The 20,413-nt window shown below is 50.8% G+C and overlaps 1 protein-coding gene across 4 annotated transcripts in view; it reads left to right on the top strand.

Moving 5' to 3' along the window:
- The window catches only part of CEMIP (cell migration inducing hyaluronidase 1), a 142,082-nt gene that overhangs the window by 86,831 nt on the left and 34,838 nt on the right, over nt 1-20,413 (top strand). For all 4 annotated transcript variants that reach the window (XM_074353971.1, XM_074353969.1, XM_010955155.3 and 1 more), the window contains 4 exons: nt 3,858-3,990; nt 4,784-4,975; nt 14,009-14,184; nt 16,104-16,313. In XM_074353971.1, the coding sequence (XP_074210072.1) occupies nt 3,858-3,990; nt 4,784-4,975; nt 14,009-14,184; nt 16,104-16,313 (711 nt within the window). The remainder of the gene's footprint in view (nt 1-3,857; nt 3,991-4,783; nt 4,976-14,008; nt 14,185-16,103; nt 16,314-20,413) is intronic.

Below are 20,413 nucleotides of genomic sequence, written 5' to 3'. Positions count from 1 at the left end.
TATTACTGGGAAGGCTTTACCAAGATTAAGTTACACATTGTAGGCTCTTCTTGGGTCCAGCAGAGTCAAAAAGCACTGACTCTCCCAAAGCACATACTTCCCAGATTTAATTTTAATTTTCTCTTGCAACCCTGAACGTTCCAGCTCTAATTCTGAAATAGCCATACTTTTATTCTTCCAGCTTACTTGGCTACAGGAAGTCCAGTCTTTTACCAGCTCTCCCTCCCCAAGTATTTTCTGGAAATCCTCGAGGAATGCTTACATGCTCTACAAATCCCTCCTGGTGTTTGCTCTGCCAGCCGTCTGGCTCCAGACCCCTGTTGTTTAGAAGAGCACTTCTCCACGCCAGGAAAATAGCTTTCCTTAGGCGTTTCTTACTCTCAGTAACTTTGCTCCCAGCCAGACACAGGCTCTTCCCTGAACGTGTCCATGCGCAATGAAGCCAGGCTAAAACACTGAATAAAACTTTACTGAAGTCTTAGAGGTAGCAGAAGGGACTGGTGAAAAACACACACACACACATATATATAGTATGTGATTGCTCACCAACTGCGTAATTCCAGACCTTCTGTAGGGACCCAATCCCATGCTCCGCAACCACCCGTCTCCTGCCAAATTGCAGGGACCAGTTTCTCTTTCAACAAAAGGAGTATCCTTGACAATGACTTCCCTGAGTTCAAGTTCTCAACTGTTCCAAGTCCAGAGAAGAATGAAAGACCCAACAACTGTTTTCTGCATTACCCTGAGGCTTGGGCCAGCCTCCACACAAAAGTGCATTCTTTGACAGTATTTTGCTAGGCATTGTAGTCCCTTATTAGTTCAAAACTCTCAATTCCAAAATAGGATCTCGGCTTTTTCTTGGCAAAGTAAAGTCTCATTGAAGCGGTCATGTAAAAATATGCCACGTACCTCTGAAAGTGAATTAAACCTCTATCTGTGGAGCAAAGGGTGGGGTGCTCCATCCTGGAGATGCCCAGTTCTCCCCTTTTCTCACCATCAGCCTTTAATTAAGGAGTGGCCCCAAACTTACCCAGAGCATCTCTTTAAACACAAAAGGCAATGAGGTGGAATATATTCTGAGTTTTTCTGAAATCAGAAAAGCCAAGCTAGACTTGTCCTCTGCTCACCCCAGGTGAGAGAAGCAAGATTTCATCCTCTTTATAAATAGGGCATCAGACACGTCAGCCAGGAGACCTAGCTGATTAACCCACAGAAGAGCCTGAACAGGACTGAGCTTGCCACACGCCAGTTTTTGCCACTGTGGGAAATCACAGGTGACTGTGACCACCCTGCCGGGCCCAGTGTTCCTGATGACTCTTCAGAGCTGTGGCTGCCCCCAAGGTCCCTGACAGCCCTGCTCTCCCTTGACGCAGTCAAAGCCTCTGCACAAGGAGAGGGTGTTAAGAACATCTGTCACCTAGGCAGGGTGGGAGGGGGCAAGCTGGAGAGAGAGGAAGTACTGAGACCAGCCCAGTTGACCTCAACTCAAGGAGACCTTCAAGATCTGATAGTTTGTGGTTCTGCAAAATCAGAACCCAAACCGCAGCCCCCCTGTCCCCGTGTCTTTGTCCCCCTTGCAGTTCTCCTGGGCTGAAATCCCCTTTCCTCCCATCTTCTTTCTTAAAACCCACCCGCCCTTCAAGGCCAGTGGGACCTCCTGGACTCACACTTCCTTGGGGAAGAGACCGTGCTGGGCAGTCCCCACACCCCCACAGCCATGGTGCAGTGGCAGGAGGTCAGTCTGGTGGTTCGGAAAATGTATTTGAAACCAGATAGAGCCTAGTTTGCATTCCTAGCTCTGCCCCTTGTGAGCTCTGGCATATCAACAGTGTCAGGATGAGGGTTAGACGGGTGAGGTGCCCACGGCACAAGATTTAAGGTGGCGTTCCCTCTCAGGTGCCCACTCTGCACTTGCATGACTGGCAGAGTGAGTGCCACCTTAAATTTTGCACCGCCGGGTACCTCACTAGCAGTGCTGGCTGGCGTCAAGTTACTTAGTTTAGTATCTCAATTTCTTCATAAGCAAAAATGGAGATAATAATTGTTCCTTCATGGGATTATTTCATGGATCTAATGCAACAGTACATGAAGCCCCTGACCTGTACTGAGTGCCCATAATTTTAAAATAATTCTAAAATAATTTTCTTGTATTACTATTATGACATTGCTAGTTACTTTATAATTAGTACCATGAATAACAATCAAATTGCATCTACTTAAAGCTCAATCCAGGCTCACTGAGCAGTGGTGGAGCCCTGAGCCCTTTCCCAAACTGAGGTGGCTCTTCTGGTTAAAAAAAGAAAAAAAAGAAAAGCAGCAACACTGAGTAGATGTTTTTCTTGAAATTGTTGTTGGATGTTGTGCCTTAAAACACGTCCAGCTCCACTGGATGATGTTTTCAGGCTCAGTTCTTAGTATTAAGGGGTGCTCTACTGAAAAACGTGCTGGCCTCAGGGAAAAAGGTCAGGGGGTCAGAGGAGAGGGCGTGACAGCCAGGCGACCTCGAGCTTTGCTCCTGAATCCCTCTGAGGTGATCGCTGTGAGGGTGCTGCTTGCAGGAAGGGGCTGAATTTTAATTCTGGCTGAACTCACATCTACGTAGCTCTCCTCCCAAGCAAAGGCAGCAGATATCTGCTGGGTTCAAAACGATGTTTCTTATATAGTGCCCCCTCCTCCTTTTTAGATTGACTGCATTTTGCCTCCCTATTTGCTCATCCCTGGTCCCTTTGGTCTCCGTGCCAAAGAGGACAACAGCTGCAGCCCTTGCTCTAAATTGCAAGTCTCTGATGACAGCCACAGTCTTGGTGAGGACACACCCTAGTCCTGGGATGAGCCCCAGCTGGCAGGGATCCTGCCCTCCTCTGAGCGCCCTTAAATTCTCTACCTGGCCTTGAAGCTGCTCACCCATCAGCTCTCATCAACTGACTCCGATCTATGCTGGGACCTGGACTGGATGCTGGGATCAGGAAGGCAGGCAAAACCTGGCCCTCCCAGAGCCCACCATCCACTGGGAGGAGACAGACGCTGAAAAAAGGACTGTAGGTGGTATGTCTGAGGGCAGCAGTGGGAGGGACTGAGACGCACCAGCTCTGTAGTTGGATGCATCTGGATTCAAATTTTAGCTCTGCCACGTACTGGCTTTGTGATGTTGGCAAGTTACCCAACCTCTCTGAGCATCAGTTTCTAGATCTGTAAAACCACCAGCGACCTCACAGCCCTCACAGCCCTCACAGCCATGAAGGTGGGATGAGATAATGTACGTGAGCACTCAGCTCCGCAACTACAAGAGGGGTTCTCAAACTTTACTGCCCAGTGGAGTCACCTGGGCAGCTTTGAAAAGTCCTGATGCCCAGGCTGCACCCCAGACACAGTCAAATCTGAGACACCAAGGATGTAGCCTGGGCATGCGTGTTTCTAAAGACTCCCCACAGGATGTGGAACCACATTTGGGCACCAGTGGGTTGATCGTAGTGAGCCTGTAATACATGTCGGCCACTGTTGATGGTCCTGGGGTGGAGGTCCGAGTTGTAAGAGGCAGCTGGTTCTGCTCCTGAAAGAGTGTGCTTGTTGCAGATTCTCTCCATGAGATGTTCACCAGGGCAGTCAGTCCCCGGTTTGGAGCTCAGATACCATAGGACCCCAGGCAAGATATTTATCCATCCTATGTCTTCATGCTGTCTTTCTTATAACAAAATCGAAAAAGGGAAACGGTAGAATAATAATCTAAGGCCATTGTAAATCATTTTTGGAGCAGAAACAATTTTAGACTCGTGAGTATATGTTTATAGCATTAATCATCACCTTCCTTCTTTACAAAAAGAAGTGACTTTGCTCTATAATTTCTGTGCCTTCCCCAGGCCACTACAGCAGATGGAGTTAACCTCACCACTGAGGCTGTCTACAAAAAAGGCCAGGATTATAGGTTTGTGTGCTACGACCAGGGCCGAGCCTGCCAGAGCTACCGTGTGCGGTTCCTCTGTGGGAAACCTGGTAAGCAGCTCCTTGCTGGGGACAGAAATGCAACTGTGGCTCTGTTCCTTGAGCTGGCAGCCGTGCATTGTGAGTTTGAATGGCCGGACCGGCTGCCTTCGGCCATCTCAGTGACACCGTGCTCCTGCCAAGTTCACAATGGAGAGCACTTCTGGGACACAGGAGCAGTGGGATGGCCCTCGGAGTTGGCAGGAGCTCACAGAACCCCGCCCTGCCCATGTGCCTTTCAGGAAGGATAAAGGCCTGGTCCAAGAAAACCGGGCTGCCATGGACAGAGCTGGCCTTCCTGCAGCCCTCCCCTGCCGAGGCCCAGAACTCATTGCCTCATTGGGTGCTATTGTTTTAAAGCTGGTTCCGAGGTGCTCGTTAGGAGGGATTGGAAATGTTCGGTTTGTTCTCAGAGGCACTTGGCCATCTCCAGAGGGCAGTCATTAGGGATGGGAGTTCTTTGGAAGGGAGGCTTACAGCTACTGTAAATAATAGTTGAGAGGAGCTATATTTGTTTTACATCTTTTGCAAAGTGGGTGTGGTGAGGCAGCTACATTTAACTCCAGCTGAGGAGTTAGTGGAAAATTCCCCTGCCCAGAGCTAATGAATGGCTCTTTTCTGGTAGAGTTTTTGTTGACTTCAAAAACCTGTACCAAGACTGGGATGGGGTGAGCCTGGTGATTTGGGTTTTGGATAGGCAAACCCGACATTTACTGATTGAAGGAGAGGAAGGGAAGAGATAGGGAGTGAGAAGTTTGCTCTGGGCAAAGGTTTAGATCTCAGGCTCTCCTGCTTTGGGTTACAGTGAGGCCCAAACTCACCGTCACCATCGACACCAATGTGAACAGCACCATCCTGAATCTGGAAGACAATGTACAATCATGGAAGCCTGGAGACACCCTGGTTATTGCAAGTACTGATTACTCCATGTACCAAGCAGAAGAGTTCCAGGTGCTTCCCTGCAAAGCCTGTGCCTCCAACCAGGTCAAAGTAGCAGGTAGGACTTTCAACCCTTCCCTAGGCTAGATGAATCTGAAAATTGTTAGGCTTAAAGTTGACGGAAATCACAACAAATCTGTGTCAGTCAGCTATTGCCATAATAATGCTGCATAACAACAACAACCCTTTGAAATCTCATGGCAAGCATCTATTTCTTACCTATGCATCTGCAGGCTGTCTGGGGTTCAGTTCCTCTTGACTAAGCTTTGCTTTAGGCTGAGTGGGGTTCAGGTCAGCTCCATGTGGCTCTCATTCTTCTCAGGACATACTGTGCTCGTGGGGAAGAAGTGAGCAGAAACATGGGAGGACTCTTAAGGCCTGTGCTCAGAACTAGAACATTCTCACACCCATTTTCCATTGACCAAAGCAAACCACATGGTGCAGTAGTCAAGGTCAGTTATTCTTAGTGGGAGGAGTTATGTATCAATTAGTGTTCTTGGTTGTAAGCAACAGAATCCAACTTGACTATCTTAAGCAAAAAAGAATTCACTGGGCAGCTATTGAACTTAGAAAACCAAGCAGAAGCTGAGTAGCCAAGCTGCAGAAGGACCAGGAATAGGGCAGCTGCAGGGGTCTGGGTAGCAGGGACAAATGGGTAGCATCCTTAGGGCACTGCTGTCTGCAGGACCTATGCTTCATTCCTGGGATGTAGTGCTCAAAAGTCACCTTCCAGGGAGAAAGCACTGATTGGGCTGGTATCCTGTGTGCTCACCCTCTGGCTGGGGCACCTTCATCGACCATCCCTCCAAGACCACATTGAATGGACAAAGAGACACTCCCTAAAGGAAAATTGGGATGTATTACCAGAAGAAAGGAAACTCAATACAGGGTATTAAAAATATCAGCTACTCCAGGACCATTACGCCTGGAGAAGTATTGGAGTTTGTGAGCAGGAGGAAGACTATGGACTGAGAAAGCATAGCCAATATATTCAAAATATCTATTATTTTGGAAATAAAACTACAAAAAGTAAAATTCAGCAGATTCGTTTTGACTAATGGAAGTGTGCTAGAGAATTTGGGGGAGCAAAGGTTAGAAAAGTGAAAAACAATGATGGAGTCCAATGCCTTTATTTTATTCACGGGGAAGGGGAGGCTGGAGGGCATGTGGCTGAGGTGGTCCACAGACACGGCAGCTATGATCAGAACTGCCAAAGGGAGGCTGTCAGTGTTTCTGGGAGATGGTGATGTGGTGGGTGTGGCTGGAGAGAGGGAAGGAGGGCAGAGGCTGAGATGACCACACTGTGTTCATTGACAAAGTAACAGAGTCTGCCTTTTTAAACGACCATTTGTTTGAAACCCCTACCTTCTTCAAAAAAGGTTTGGGGGCCTCTTAGTATAAACATAAGTCCAAGTAGATCTTCACCCAGGGGAAAAAAAAAACAGAGTGAAAGATACATGTCTAAATATAAAAGACTGATGGACGGAGAATACATTCAGCAAAAAGGGGAGAAATTGAAGTTAGCAGGAACTACTGAAGTAGACCATAGAATGTACCTCTGAGCTTCCTGGCAGCCAAAACAGAAAAAGAAACATCCCAAATTACGTAATTAACGTTGTCCAATAAAAGGAAGGAGACCAGAGGCCAAGAAGGACAACTTTCCCTTCGCTCTGGGCAATCGGGGAACCTGTCATGGGTGTTTTCTCAGGAAGGAGCCCCCACAGCAGTGTGAACCACCACTCTGGAAGCCGTCTGATGCCAAGATGCTCTGAATGTGGCTATTTATGGTTTGACTTATAATGTTAGACAGAGGGACATGCTCTTGCCACATTTTCGAAAGACTTTTTTTTTTTTTTGATAGAAGCAAAGAGAGAGTTGTGCCAGGTGGTAAGGTTTGGCCAACCATTCCAGCTGCCTCTTGAGGTCTGTTAAGGCTCCACAGAATGAGATGGTGCGGCTCTGGGCCCTGTGTGTCAAGGAGGAAGGGCTAAGTGGAGAAGATGATGCATCTCCACAGGACCCTCCAAATGCCCTTGGTTCAGGACCGCCTGTATCGGTGTCTCTGCCAGCCTCACAGCCCAGCCTCCGCCACTCCCCTTAAAGTTATTAGGCTCGGAGTGGACCATCTTGCTCAGAAGCTTTAGGGCTTACATGAAAACAATGGCTCCTGGTGGAGAGCATCAGAAAAGCCCTCGGTAGGGGTATGTGTGAGGAGTGTGTGTGTAGGGGTGTGTGTGTGTGTGTGTGTGTGTGTGTGTGTGCATGTGTGTGTGACCATCTGTCCGTCTGTCCTGGAAAGGCTCACATTTCTCCTTTTCAGCTCCAAGCCTCTTGTCTGGCTCTCCATCCCCCACTGATGTGAAGCAAGGATTCCACCTGCTTCATTCTTTTCCCAAAACTGTGCTCCCCACCCAATTATCAATGAGTGTCCCCGTCCCCAGGCTGGCTGCAGGGAGGGTCACAGCTTTCCTGGATCCTCCTTCCTCACTGCCCCCAAATTCCAGTAAATAGGCTTTTTTTTTTTTTTTTTTTTTTTGCATTTTAAGGATTTTCTGACAGGAAACAGATGGGGGTAACAAAGTACAAACAAAACAAAATGAAATGAAAGTGTGTGAATCATCTAAAAAAAATAGGTCAAAAGTTTTGCCAGCCACCTCTCAACACCTCCTGACATGGCGATTGGAAATCTCCTCAGTTTTCTGCCCTGTTTTCATTCCCAACTTCCTCCTTTGCTTGTAACTCCACCTCCACACACACACCTTTAAGTAATACTACTGTATTCAGTTTTGAGTTTCCTATGATATGCTAAGCACTTTGCATAAACCATCTTGTCCACTTCTCATGTTAACATGACAGGGTGGGGGCTCTCTTCTCCACGACACAGACGAGGAGACTGAGGTTCATGGAAATTAAATGTCTAGACGCATGCCTTCCAGTATGGCAGTGACCAGCCACGTGTGGCTATTTAAATTTAATTAAAATTAAGCAAAATTAAACATTCCATTCCTCAGTCATAATAGCCAGATTTGGGGAGTTCAGTAGCCCCATGTGACTAATAGCTACCATATTGTATGGCACAGAACAGAGCATTTCCATCATCTCAGAAATCTCTAGCAGGGGCTGCTGGTGTAGACAGAACAAGTCTACTAGGTCGATCTGAGCCGAGATTCAAACTCAGAGCTCTCTGGCTCCAGGGCTATGTGTTCTGCTTTGTTCTCGCTTCCTGAAGGCCCTGCCCCCAGCATCTTCATTTGAAGGTGACGGACTGTAGGAGGAATCTGGGGAGCTCTGTAGTTTAAATTTGCCCCTCTGGGACCCTCCAGCCCAGGTCCCTCTGGGCTTGTCCTCAGTGGTCTGGAGGGGCAGACCCCATTGTCCCCTGCGTCCCAGGCCTTCCCCAGTCCTTGCCTGTGCTCATGGCCCTTCTAGATTATTCAAGACATGTCTAGCTTGACCATGTCTGCTTTTCCTGGCTGGCCTTCATGTACCAGAACTTGGAGATGGAAGGGAGGGTGAAGCCAGGAGGGAGAACTCTGCAGACGGGACTGGATGCTGGGAACGCAGGACCCACAGCTTCCCGGGGATAGCAGGCTGGGAGTGCCCTGTGAAAGCAGCAGCAGGACAGATAAACTGGCCACAAGGCTTCGCAGAAGTCCTGACAGGGAGCCCCGCCTTGGGGGAGGAGGCGGTGTGACTGGAATATTCTTTCAGCTCTCAGTCTGTCTTACTCTGCTCACAGGAGTCTGATAAATGCAGTCCCTCCATCTACCTGGAAGTCACTCCTACCCCCCGCTGGTTTCCCCTGTGGAACAAGGAAAGCTGTCAAGCCTGTTTTCTATCAACTCCCCACCATTGTAGGCGTGAGGGTAGTTGGTGGGAGCCCTGGGTTCCAGCCTTCATTCGGGGACAGCGGCCTGTGTGGCTCCTGTTACATTAGCCCCTACCATGTGCCGGGGGCTGGTCTAAGCACAGTCCAGGGACTAGCTCACTTAACAATCATAGCTACCTTTTGAGATATGGGCTATTTTTATCTCCACTTTATAGATGAAGGGCCTGAGGTTCAGGGAGCTTAATAACATGTTCAGGGACTCAAGGCTACGATCTGAGTTGGGATCCGACCCAGACAGCTGGACTCCAGAGCCACAGTCCTCCCCATCCACCATCCTACCTGTCCAGTTGTGTTGAGACTGGATCCCCGAGGAAGGCCCTCAGGCCACCCACAGGAGCAGGAGCCTCTGGTCAGCATCCTGCCGGGACACTGTATTTTAAGGGGGATACTGACAAATAGAGGAGTCCCCTGAGCACTGAAATGGGTGTGTTTTGAGGGGTGGTTGAAAGTCTGGGGATGTGTGGCCTGGAGATGGGGAGGCTCGGCCTGGTTTTCCTGCCTCTGCCTAGTGACGCAGGGACCCCGAGATGGAGAGGCTGACGCTGGGGGTGGGGGGGAAGACTTCACTGAGAAGGAGCCATTGGAGCTGGATCTTGAAGGACAGAGTGATTTGCCACATGGACAGTTGGAGAGGGCTGTCCCAACTAGAGGGAGCAGCTTAGGTAAAAGCTCTGAGATGTGGGAAAGTGGAGGCTTGCTCAGGGAAGGATGGGTTGTTGGGTCTGGCTGGAGCAGAAGGGGATGTGGGGGAGTGATGGCGGATAAGCTGATAAGAGTTTGGGTTTTACTCTGTCCATCCTGAAGGCTGCTAGTGGGGGTGCTGCACTCCTTGGAGCCGCATGGGAAGGTCCTTTCCTGTGCCCCTGGCCGGCAGGACTGAGCCTTTGGCTCTCTGTGCAATCTCTTCCGTGGTGTGCTCAACCCTGGGTGGCAGGGTTGAGGAGGCATCCTTTCGGGAAGTATGCGTTACGCTGTGCCTCTCAGTACCAGCCCTTCAGGTCCCCATTGGTTGCTTTGGCCAGTTCACGGGCATCTCTGAGTTGCCACTAGGGCCTGGCAGGCAATGCTTCCTTCTGCACCCCAAGAACAGTCCAAGGTGGCCTTGCATGGCTGAGCAAGCCTTTAGAAGTTTTTCTGGGTGTTGCCAGCAAAGTTGCCATTGGGGTGTCTACTAGTGAAGAAAAGGTCTGGATCCAGCATGCCCAAAGTCATGAGGCCCGGAAGACAAGGAGCTGGGAAGTCCTAAGGGAAAGATACCGGCTCTGGGAAAAGAAGGGTCTGTTTCTACCGACCCACTTCTCCGCAGGGAGTGTTCTGAACTGGGTGGTTCGGGAAACCAGGGACGGGGGCCCCAGAGCACAGCCTGCCTGTTAGGGGGTTCTGCGTGGGGCAGCGGCGGCCTGGCTCTAGGACCTCTGCCGTGCTCAGTCCAAGGAGAGCATGACCTGAGCTGGACGTTCTCTGCTGACCACCCTCCCCAAGAGAGACTGACGGCAGCACACCCCAGATCACCTCTGTCTGGACATAAGGGGACATACTCAGCCCTCAAAGTCAGCATCCAGGGTACACAGACTGTAAAAAGTCTCATATTCCATGTCCTCATGGCAAAGGGCCAGGCTCACAGTGCGCACTCGGTCCCAGAGCCAGAATCTGGTGGTGAAGAGAAACTGTCACCCAAGGCAAGTTTGTGAGCTGGACTCATCATGAGGCCAAACTGAAATGTCAGAGTTTGGAGCAGAGAAAGGTTTATTGCAGGGCTGAGCGAGGGGAATGGGTGATTCATGCCCCCAAAACCCCCGAACTCCTGGAGGGGTTTCAGCAAAGCATGTTTAAAGGCCAGGTGAGGGAAGGGCGTCCCAAGGTAGGTGGTCAGCTGTGCACAGTTCTCTCATTGGTTGATGGCGATCAATCCTTAGGCCCCAGAAGGTCTGGGGCCTACGTGCTCCTGATCATCAGGTAGTTAATTTCTTCCATTCCCTGGTGGTTTTAGCATCTGAAAAACTCCGGAAATATGCATCAGATACTATTATCCAGGTGCTTGAGAGAGGAGTTAATGCAGAGGATATGGGGGAGGGGTCTTTCCCACGGAGGCCCCATGAGGTCCTGCTCGGTTGCAGTACAGCGCCCAGCACCAGTCATAGGTGCCGAGAGGACCTCTTTTCCTGAGGCTCGTGTCCCCCACATTCTCACCCCTGCCTCCACCAGATCACTGGGCAAGCCTGGTGCATTGTCTGCCTTCAGTTTCCTCAAGGGTGAAGTCAGGGAGCTGGCTTAAGTGACTGCTGAAAGCCCTTCTGGATCCTTCTGGGCCTGACTCTCTATCGTTAGACACATAGAATCAATTCTTCTATCAGTCATAGGACTTTGGGGGTTTAAAGCTGGCATGCCCGGGAGCCCCTTTCCTTATCAGCATCGGACACTGCTCTGGGTGCAGCTTTCTGTCCAGCCGGGGTGCAGAAGACCTAAATCCCACTCAAAGTCCTTGAAACTGGCTGCTTGCAAAGGTCCAGTAGCCGCAGACAACCCAGGGATGGGAGAGAGGCTCCGGCATGGGTAGCCAGAGGGGACTCTGCTTCTGGGCCTTAAAACTGTACAGACATGTGGCCTTGTGACCCAAGCCATAAGCCACAGTGGGATGCGCTGGAGGGCAGGCCCCAGCATTCTGCAGCACTAACTTGCTTCAAACTCTCTCCTCTGGTCGATGTCAGAACCTGTGTGAAACAGAAGGCCTGACAGCCCCCGGCCGTGGCGTCCACTCCTGGCCCTTTGGCATCAGGAAGCTCAGGGGGTGACAGTACCTTACAGCAAATAGACTCTTTGAACAGTTAACTTTTAAAATACCTGAGACTTTTTAAAAGAAGGACCCTGTGGCAGACTGAGTAACGGCCCCCAAAGGTGTCCCCGTGCTAATCCTTGGCGCCTGTGAGTGTTACATTACATGACAGAAGGGACTTTGCAGGTATGATTCAGTTCAGTTAAGGCCTGTGGGATAGGGGATGATCCTGGATGATCTGGGTGGGCTCATGGAATCAAAAGTGTCCTTATAAGAGGGATACAGGAGGGTCAGAGTCAGAGGAGAAAGTGATGTGACGACTGTAGCAGACTGGAGTGTTGCGCAGCAAAGATGGAGGAAGGGGCCACCAGCCAAGGAATACAGGTGGCAATGGACTCTGCAGAAGGCCAGGAGCAGACCCTCCCTGGAGTCCTGGGCCGAACCCGCCGTGCCCACAGCCTGCCTGCTGACCCAGTGAAACTGACTTCAGACTTCTGACCCCGAGGACTGTCAGAATAGAAATCCCTGTTGTTTTAAGCCGTGAAGTTTGTGGTGAGCGGTTACAGCAGACAGAGGAGGCGAATGCGGTTCCAAGGGGAGTGTTTTCTCAGCTTTGCCATGCAGTGCTTTTGCATCTTGGACTGAGATGCTTCAAAGAAACCACCACCTCCCTGAGTCTGCAGAATTCTAAAACAATAAACATCCTCAGAGGGACTGCAGACCCACCCGTGGGATGTGTGCCGGTCGACGGGCCGGGCAGGGGAGCCAGCCCCTCCTGTGGGTAAGGGAGCGGGGTGAGGTCACCGAGAGCAGGGCGGGTGCTGCTTAGGGCTCATTAGAGCCACAGCCTTTGACTGTGGGCACTGGTTGTGTCACGGGGCTGAGCTCTGAGCTCTGTGCTCTGCGGTTGCTCAAGTCAAGGTCACAGGGAAGCCACATGGTGTCTGTGGTGTGGTTTGGGCTGCAAATTGAGGTAAGAGATTGTTGTGCTCTGTAACTGCGTCCTCAACAGGAAGAGAAGGCACCTAGGGGCCAGGTCAGCAGTCTCAGTGATGAGCTGAAGTTACGGGCAGCCTGAGGTCCCTTTATTTCAGAAACGAACTTGGGATTGTTGTGGAGGTGACCAGGACAGCTCCAAAGTTCCAAGTGCTTGTCACTTCCCACCTTTCTTAGGGTGCATTTGCTGCCCAGATAGAGGAGGAGGAGATGGAGGGCGAAATGAAGTGGATTTGACAAGAGGTTGAATGCAGAGGTGGGAGGGAGACAGTAAAGAGAAAACGGAGGGACAGGAAAAGGCGTTAAGTCGAGGGACCCTGGCCATGGCCGGAAGGTAGCGGACAAGAGCTGGAAGGGGCAGCAGAGTTGGGCAAAAATGTCTTTTGTGTGTTCATTTTTTAAGGCTAGGAAGGCCTAGATGAGTTTGAGAATAGAACATAAGGAACCCAAATGAGGGAAGACATGAAACTACTGGAGGGGGCATGCTACTGGGGTCAAGGCCCTCGAGACTCTGGGAAGGAGTGGGCTGGGGTCAGTGGTCCAAAGGAGAGAGCATCCTGTCCTCCAGGACCGTGGAGAGGGAGGGAGGTGGCGGCGAGGTCAACACAGAGTGGGCTGCAAGCTCTTTTTCACTGTTCTGTATGGCACCATAGAGGTATCCAGAGCTCGGCCACAGTGCTGGACACAGAAGCTCCAGTCTGGTTCTTTCTAGGAAATCCAGTTGTGGATACACACTCCACATAAGGAGGAGGGAAGTAGGACACAGATTTGCCTACTTCAACACAATATGGATTTGCACTGCTTTATATTAGTAGCTTTAAAGACAGGGTTTGTTTTATGTTTTGTCCGTAAGAATCCCAACCGGTGGGCAGTCCAGGACGTGAGCTCTATGGGGTCATCCAGAGAGTGGGTTTCTTCACTCTTGTTGCTCTGCCATCTCCAGGGCATGTTGTCACCCACGTGGGCGAGGCTGGCCCACCACCAACGTCCACATCCCAGCCCCGGGGATGGGCAAGAGCAGCGGCCGCCTGAAGGCTACACCTGCTGCTTCTGCTCATCCTGTGACCACCCCGGCCTGCGGCGGGGCTGGGAATGGTGCTTGTCCCAGGAACCACGTGTCTAGCTAAAACAAGAGAGTCTCACACTGACAAGCAGAAGAGGGGACAGATACTGAGGGACAAATAGCCATTTCTTCCACGGGCTTCAGACATAAGCGTGCATGGCTGTGACTCCTGGCTCTTCATTCAAGCAAGTAATTTCACCTCCCTGGGCTTCATTCTTCTATAAAACGAGACTTGGGGCCATGGGAACCACCAGGCACCGTGTAAGCAGCAGCTGCAGAAGCACGTGGCGGGGACCTGCCTGGAAGAGACCTGCCTGGAAGACATGCAGTGCCTCTGATTTCTCACCTTCTCTCCTCCTCTCTGCCCTAGGGAAACCAATGTACCTGCACATCGGGGAGGAGATAGATGGTGTGGACATGCGGGCCGAGGTTGGGCTCCTGAGCCGGAACATTGTGGTGATGGGGGAGATGGAGAATGAGTGCTACCCGTACAGCACCCACATCTGCAGCTTCTTTGACTTCGACACCTTTGGGGGCCACATCAAGGTATGAGTCTGCCTGGCTGAGGCTGTCAGCCCAATCAGAGAATCCCCACAGTGCCAGCCTATGGGCAGGGATTCCTGATAGGAAAGGGGATGGAGGGGCAGAGGTAGGACCAAGGGAAGAGTACCTTCTGGAAGTTGGAGAAGTCTTATGTGTTACGCATTGGTACTCAGTTCCTTCAGTCAATACTCAGGAACAAGAGAGATGATAGAGGAACGTCTCTCTGCTCCCCAGTCTCATGGCATCTGGCGCACTGTGCTCCTGCCTTCGTGATTTTCAACCCTGGATCACAGCTTTCATCCCCTTTCTTCATTACTTAACACTGACCACTCCCTAAAAGAACTGCGTTTAAGTCACAAAAAGTCACATTTACATTAGATCCATTAAAATACAGATAAAATGGTAAACAAAGGAGAAGAGCTCGAAGTGCCAGCATTACATTTCCCTGTGAGCTTCAGGTGGAGCTCAAGGCTAAGACGGAGATGGTGAGCTGCTGAGTTCTCATGGTGCAATAAAGAAAAATTGTATCAGCTCATTGGAGCTCACGTTTTCCTAGCATTAAGCTCCAAGAGGAATTTCTTTGCATCTCTCTATAAAGTGCCTTTTGCTGGCAGACTGAATACCTCACGTGACCGTTGCTTTCAGTGATTTGGGATTGAAGCTAATAGAGGAACAATAGTACCGTGGAGTTTTGTAAAGACAATTCTCTTGAACCTAAAACCACATGCTTTGAAGGATAAGATTTTTTGGTAATCTAAGTGAAAAGAATAATGGAGTGAAATTTAGAGAGCTCCTAATGGGGGTCCTACCATCATATATAAGATAATTATTTTTTGTCATGCAGGCCTACATTATAGGATTTCTAGGATCCCTGGCCCCCACTCATTAAATGCTAGCAGTGCTCCCAGTCTTTGCAACCCCTCAAAACACTTCTACACATTTCCAGTCAGTTCTGGGGATGTGGTGAGGACAGGGGTGGTTAGTATAATCTTCAGATGAGAAGCTTGTCAGAGAGACTAAAGCAAAAATAGCAGGCTGCAACCCCATTTCCCATTTTGAGATTAATCCCTGAGTGATCAGCGCACTCCTTGCCACCTTGCCCAAACTGGGCCTCAGAATCATTCTCAACACAGCGCTCCAGGGCAGCCACTACCGGAGTTGGCATCCCCATTGACACCTATTTTTGGAAGGAACGGTTAGCATGTCCTTAAGTCATCCTTCTCTAGTAGAAGTTGGCTGAGCTCAACTTTTGACAGGAATCATTTTTAAGCTGTGCTTTTATGGTGAGTTCCTGGAGTGAAGACGTTCCGTGTGAGCGAGTGGTTCCCTTGAGCAAGCTAGGAGTGGCTCTGGGTGTAGCATGAAGTGAGCGTGTGGAGCGCCCCGCCACTCACACACACGCTACCAGACTTATCGGCGGCTGAGGACTGCCAGCTCAGCATCCCTTTCCCATGGCTGGGAGAGGGCTTCAGATGGTGAGCTAAGGCACAGGCTCTTACTGCCCTGTGGTCTACCCTAACCTGGATTCCCCAACCCTCCTAGGGCATGCTTTTTGCCAGCCTCCCCCCAGGTTATCTCAGGGTTATTCCTTTCCCATAACACTCAGCGGCTTAGGAGGCAGGAAAAGAGGGTTGAAACAAGCCCCAGCTATTGCACAGTCCCACTGCATCTCTTCATTCCAGGTAGTTCATTGCCTTGCAACGTCCCTATATTATTAGCAGCACCTTGTCTCCTTTGAGGTAGGAAGGACTAGGCATCCTGGCCTATTTGCAGAGAATATCTTTGATGTACTGAGTACCCAAAACAGGAATTAATGGAGCACTTTGAGAACAACACGTGTGCATTTTCGGAGTGTGGGCACTAGCGAGGGGGATCAGTGGCACCTCATGGATTCCTTCTGACTCTTGGTTCTCCTCTTGCAGTTTGCACTGGGGTTTAAGGCTGCACACCTGGAGGGCGTGGAGCTGAAGCACATGGGCCAGCAGCTGGTGGGTCAGTACCCAATTCACTTCCACCTGGCGGGTGACGTGGATGAGAAGGGAGGCTACAACCCACCCACGTATGTCAGGGACCTCTCCATCCACCACACGTTCTCTCGCTGCGTCACTGTCCACGGCTCCAATGGCTTGTTGGTAAGCACCTCCTTCCCGAGGAAGCAAGAGATCTAGGGCCCCCTTGTCCCTTCGTCCTCCCCCTGCATGCCAGTCCGCTTAATGCTGGGCCCAGGGACCGTTAGCAATGGCTGGATGTTTGGATCTAGTCACTTAGTCTAGGGCCATTGGGAGTTGAACCATCCTTAGCTCAGATTTTAGAACAAAATCAATTGAGAACAGGTCACTGACCAAAAAGGAAGGAGACAATAAGGGTGTGTCCTTGCCAAAGGGCACTAAGCTACAGAGATGGGTGAGCAATTTGTTTGCAGTGGTCACTGGGAGTCTAGCTCTTGCTGTCCCTCGGTTTCCCCAGGATCATTCCATGACTGTGTAGCATGACAGATCTGCTAACTACAGACAAGGGGGGTCATGGCAAGACTCTTGTCGCATCTGCCCAACAAGCTTGGGGCAGTGGCAGCATGGGTCCTTTTCTTCTGTTGAACCAAGTATCTTCAGAGCAATCACTGCTGGGAGAAATACCTTCATTAGTAAATTGGTTGTGTGTGTGTGTGTGTCTGTGTGTGTGTTAGAGGCGTGTCTTGACTTGCAGAGATGATTTTTACGCTAAAGGGATCCTTCTTTAAATGAACTCAGCTTACATCCTCTATAAACTTTTGAAGCTGGATGTTACAAAATGGCGCCCTGAAAGCTGGATCCAGCTTTGTGTTTTGTTTGGCTTATACGGTGTCTAGAGAAACATTTGATAATTTTTACACTAACCTGATAATTTTACACGAAATAGAACTTTCTTTAAATGGACTAAATTCACATCCTCTATGAACTTTTAAACCGGATGTCACAAAATGGCACCCAGCAAGCTGAACCCAGTGGCCAGATGTGTTTTGTTTGGCTTGAATGTTTAAAGAAACATTTGAATTAGTTTTCATCATTTAAAAACTTAGAGATTTCACATAAAAATCTGGACTCTTGGCTTCTTTTGAAAAGTAAATGAAATTGGCAGCACCAGACCCACATTCCCTCATGGCAGCAATGGACTGGGGCAAAGTCATAGCACCCCGCCAAGCCAGGCCTGTATTCCCTGGTTTACCCCATGCCTGCCACTGCCTAGTACATTACAGTAAATGCCCCAGCCTGGGCCACTCATCTCATCACCTGTTGGCCTCCGTGGGCATTTGGGTTTGTGAGCCCTGCTTTAATCCAAGCATAATGACCCTCCCCATCATGCACGCGGTGACAGGAAGATGAAGGGGCCCATCAGCATGTGGCTGGTGAGGCTGCTTTCTGTTCTATTCACTGTGCTCTTCTACTATAGAGGAGTGCCTGCTGTCTCTGTGTTTTAAATGCTCTGATTTAAAACCCACCGAGTATAAAGGAGAGAGCGTGAGCTTTGGGGCCCAGTCGAGAAGGGGCTATGATCCAGGGCTTGGCCCACGGGTCATGAGCTGTGAACCCCGGGCAAGTTGCTTATCCTCTCGGAACCTCAGTTCCCTCCTCCATCAAGTGGGGAAGTAACACCAAACGCACAGGGCCCTGGGGAACCAGCGCCATGAGGGAGACCCAAGCCCCGGGACCCTGTCTCCTGGGCTCACAAGCAGGTGTTGGCCGGGACCCGGGGCCGGCTCCCCCAGCAGGTGGTTAGAGGATTGCAGCCGGTGCAGTTGCTTGAAGATGTGGGATTTTTTTTTTCTTCTGGTTCAAGAAAGATGCGAAGGAGGATGTTTTTTGGCAAAAGCAGAAAAAAGGGGTTTAGAATGAATTCAGAAGGTCGGGGTGCAGTAGAAGACACAGGATGGGCTTGAGTTCTGGAGCCGGATACCGGAGACCCCACCCGGCTTCTGCCACTTAATGGCGGTGTGACCCGGGGCTGGTCCTTTTACCTTTCCATGCCTCTTCTTCCTCGTCCGTTGAATGGGGAATAAAGGACATGGGAAGTGCTGGGCCCAGGGCTTGGCACACACTCGGGCCTGGGCTCAGGCATCCATCCCATGGTCCTGTCCGCCTGGGGGGTTTGCTGAGTGAGTGCAGTGAAGGCCGTAGGCGCTGGCACCCAGGCTGGTGACTAGGCTGAGAATGTGTGGTGAGAAGAACAAGGCAGAGCTGGTGAAGGACTGTAACAGGCCTGAGGCTTAGGAGCTTTGCCTGCTTTAAGTATTTGCTCTGAAGTTTTGTCCTTAAATTTAACTTAAATTCACCTACATTTAATGTTCCTAAAGAGAATGACAGTCAGATTATTAGAAGCCTGTAATTACAGATCTGGGTTGGTTTGAGTGGAAGCTGCTTTGAACCTCAGGGCAGCCACACACATGCACACAGACGCACGCACACAGGCACACTTGCAGTGTGGACGTGTGTCTGTGCTTTCCCACCCTCTTGCTCGGTGACCTCGGTCAAGCTACTTAATCACTTAGGTCTTCACTTTCCTCATCTGTGCTAGAGAACGTGACCGCTACCTCCCGTGGTTGTTTGGTTGGAAAATATATATGCAATGTTTTGGGCTGTCTTAGTAATAGCAAACCTTCCTCCGAGCGGTGAGCCCAGGTCTCAGCCACTGGAACGGGCTCAAGCAGGGGGACACAGGCAGGAGGTGTTGCGGGTGGGGCCACAGGGTGGGCTCTCCAGGACACTACCGGGGCAGCACTGGGAGGGAGCGTCTCCGCGGGGATGCATGCTGGCGAGAGGCTGGGAGAGTTAGCCCAGGCCAGGAGCCCGAGTTAAGGAAGCTAAGCAGGGGTTGGAGAGATGTGTGGGGCAGGATGGAAGGCAGAGGGTGAGGAGTGGCCGTGGAGTTGGCTCCTTTGGAGCAGCCAGATGCCAGCTGGATGAGTTGTACCCACAAGCAGAATTAGATTTTTGGAGCCAGAGCTTTGGACCACTTCTCAGAACCTGAAGACCCTCGCCATCCTGCGTACCAAAGCCTTCCTCCCGTCTGGCCCCAAGGGATGCTGGCCACCAGCCTGGGAGGGAGCATCCGTCAGCTCCCTGGGTGTCATCCAGATGCCAGGGAGCCCAGGTGCCTGGCCGAGGTGCCTGCACAGCGTTATCCCAGTGGCCACGTGGGGCTCTAGCTACACTTCACCCAGGGCCACCCTGGATGGCTGAACTGGTGGTTAGGATTGGGAGCCTGCGGGCCTGCGTGGCTTTTCAAGGTGAAACCAAACGGCCATGGCTTAGAATCTCCGTGAAGTGCAGGCCTGTGTCTCTCTGAGCCAAAGAGGCAGCAGGATAACAGAGGGCATTCTGCACCCTTACCCAGGAGCCGCGCCGCTGGTCGGGACCTGGGGTTTTGTGGATTCGCTCTGCCACTGGGGCAGAGAGCCCCACATTCAGAAACACTGCCTTGGGAGCTGGACTCTCTCCATCCGTATTTTACATGTGCTCCCTTGATTTTGGCTCCAAGGATTTACCAACAGCTTACTATGTTTGGGAAGATGTTTTTAGCTGACGGGATGAAAGGAGGCCAAAAGCAGACAAGGATTTTATTCTGATTTGGAGTGTAGAGGCCACTCAGTAGTATCGCGAATGCCTTTTCCCCAGTGCCATCCCCGGTCTGGAGGTGCCCTGGACCCCAGATGGGCAGTCACTAGTTTATTGGAAAGAGGGGTTCCTAGGTGTGCACAGCTGGTGGGGGCCTTGTAGCTGACCCCCAGGGCCCTGGGCGGCCCCTCACTCGTGGGCTCCTCCTGCCCCACCACCTGTAATGGTTCTCTGGTACCCTCCATCCTTAGAGAACAGCTTCCCTCATCCCCACCTCCCCCGGGGGCAGCCCACCTTTGCTCTTTCCTTTTCTTCACTGTCAGCCTTTGGAAGGAGTGGTCTGAACTTGATATTTCTGCCAACATCTCCTAACTGACAAAAAATGTGTGCTTCTCAACTTTTGCTCCCCCTGAGCCCTGGTATCGGTTCTCAGTAATGTGACTTCACACACCACCACCAGGCTCCCACTCAACAAACCCACTGCCCCCTTCTCCCTCCTCGTGCATCTCCTTACTCTTGTGTGAGAGTCACTGCAGGCACCAGTAGACCAGTGAGGTTAAGAGGTTAGAGTCACGGCAACCCGTGTTCTTCTGATCCTGCCAGTGTGAACTTGGGGGGTGCCTGACGCTTTCTGAGCCTCAGTT

The sequence above is a fragment of the Camelus bactrianus genome, chromosome 27 (genome assembly GCF_048773025.1).
Source record: "Camelus bactrianus isolate YW-2024 breed Bactrian camel chromosome 27, ASM4877302v1, whole genome shotgun sequence".
NCBI classification, from domain to species: Eukaryota; Metazoa; Chordata; class Mammalia; order Artiodactyla; family Camelidae; genus Camelus; species Camelus bactrianus.
This window is presented reverse-complemented; position numbering and strand designations above follow the sequence as displayed.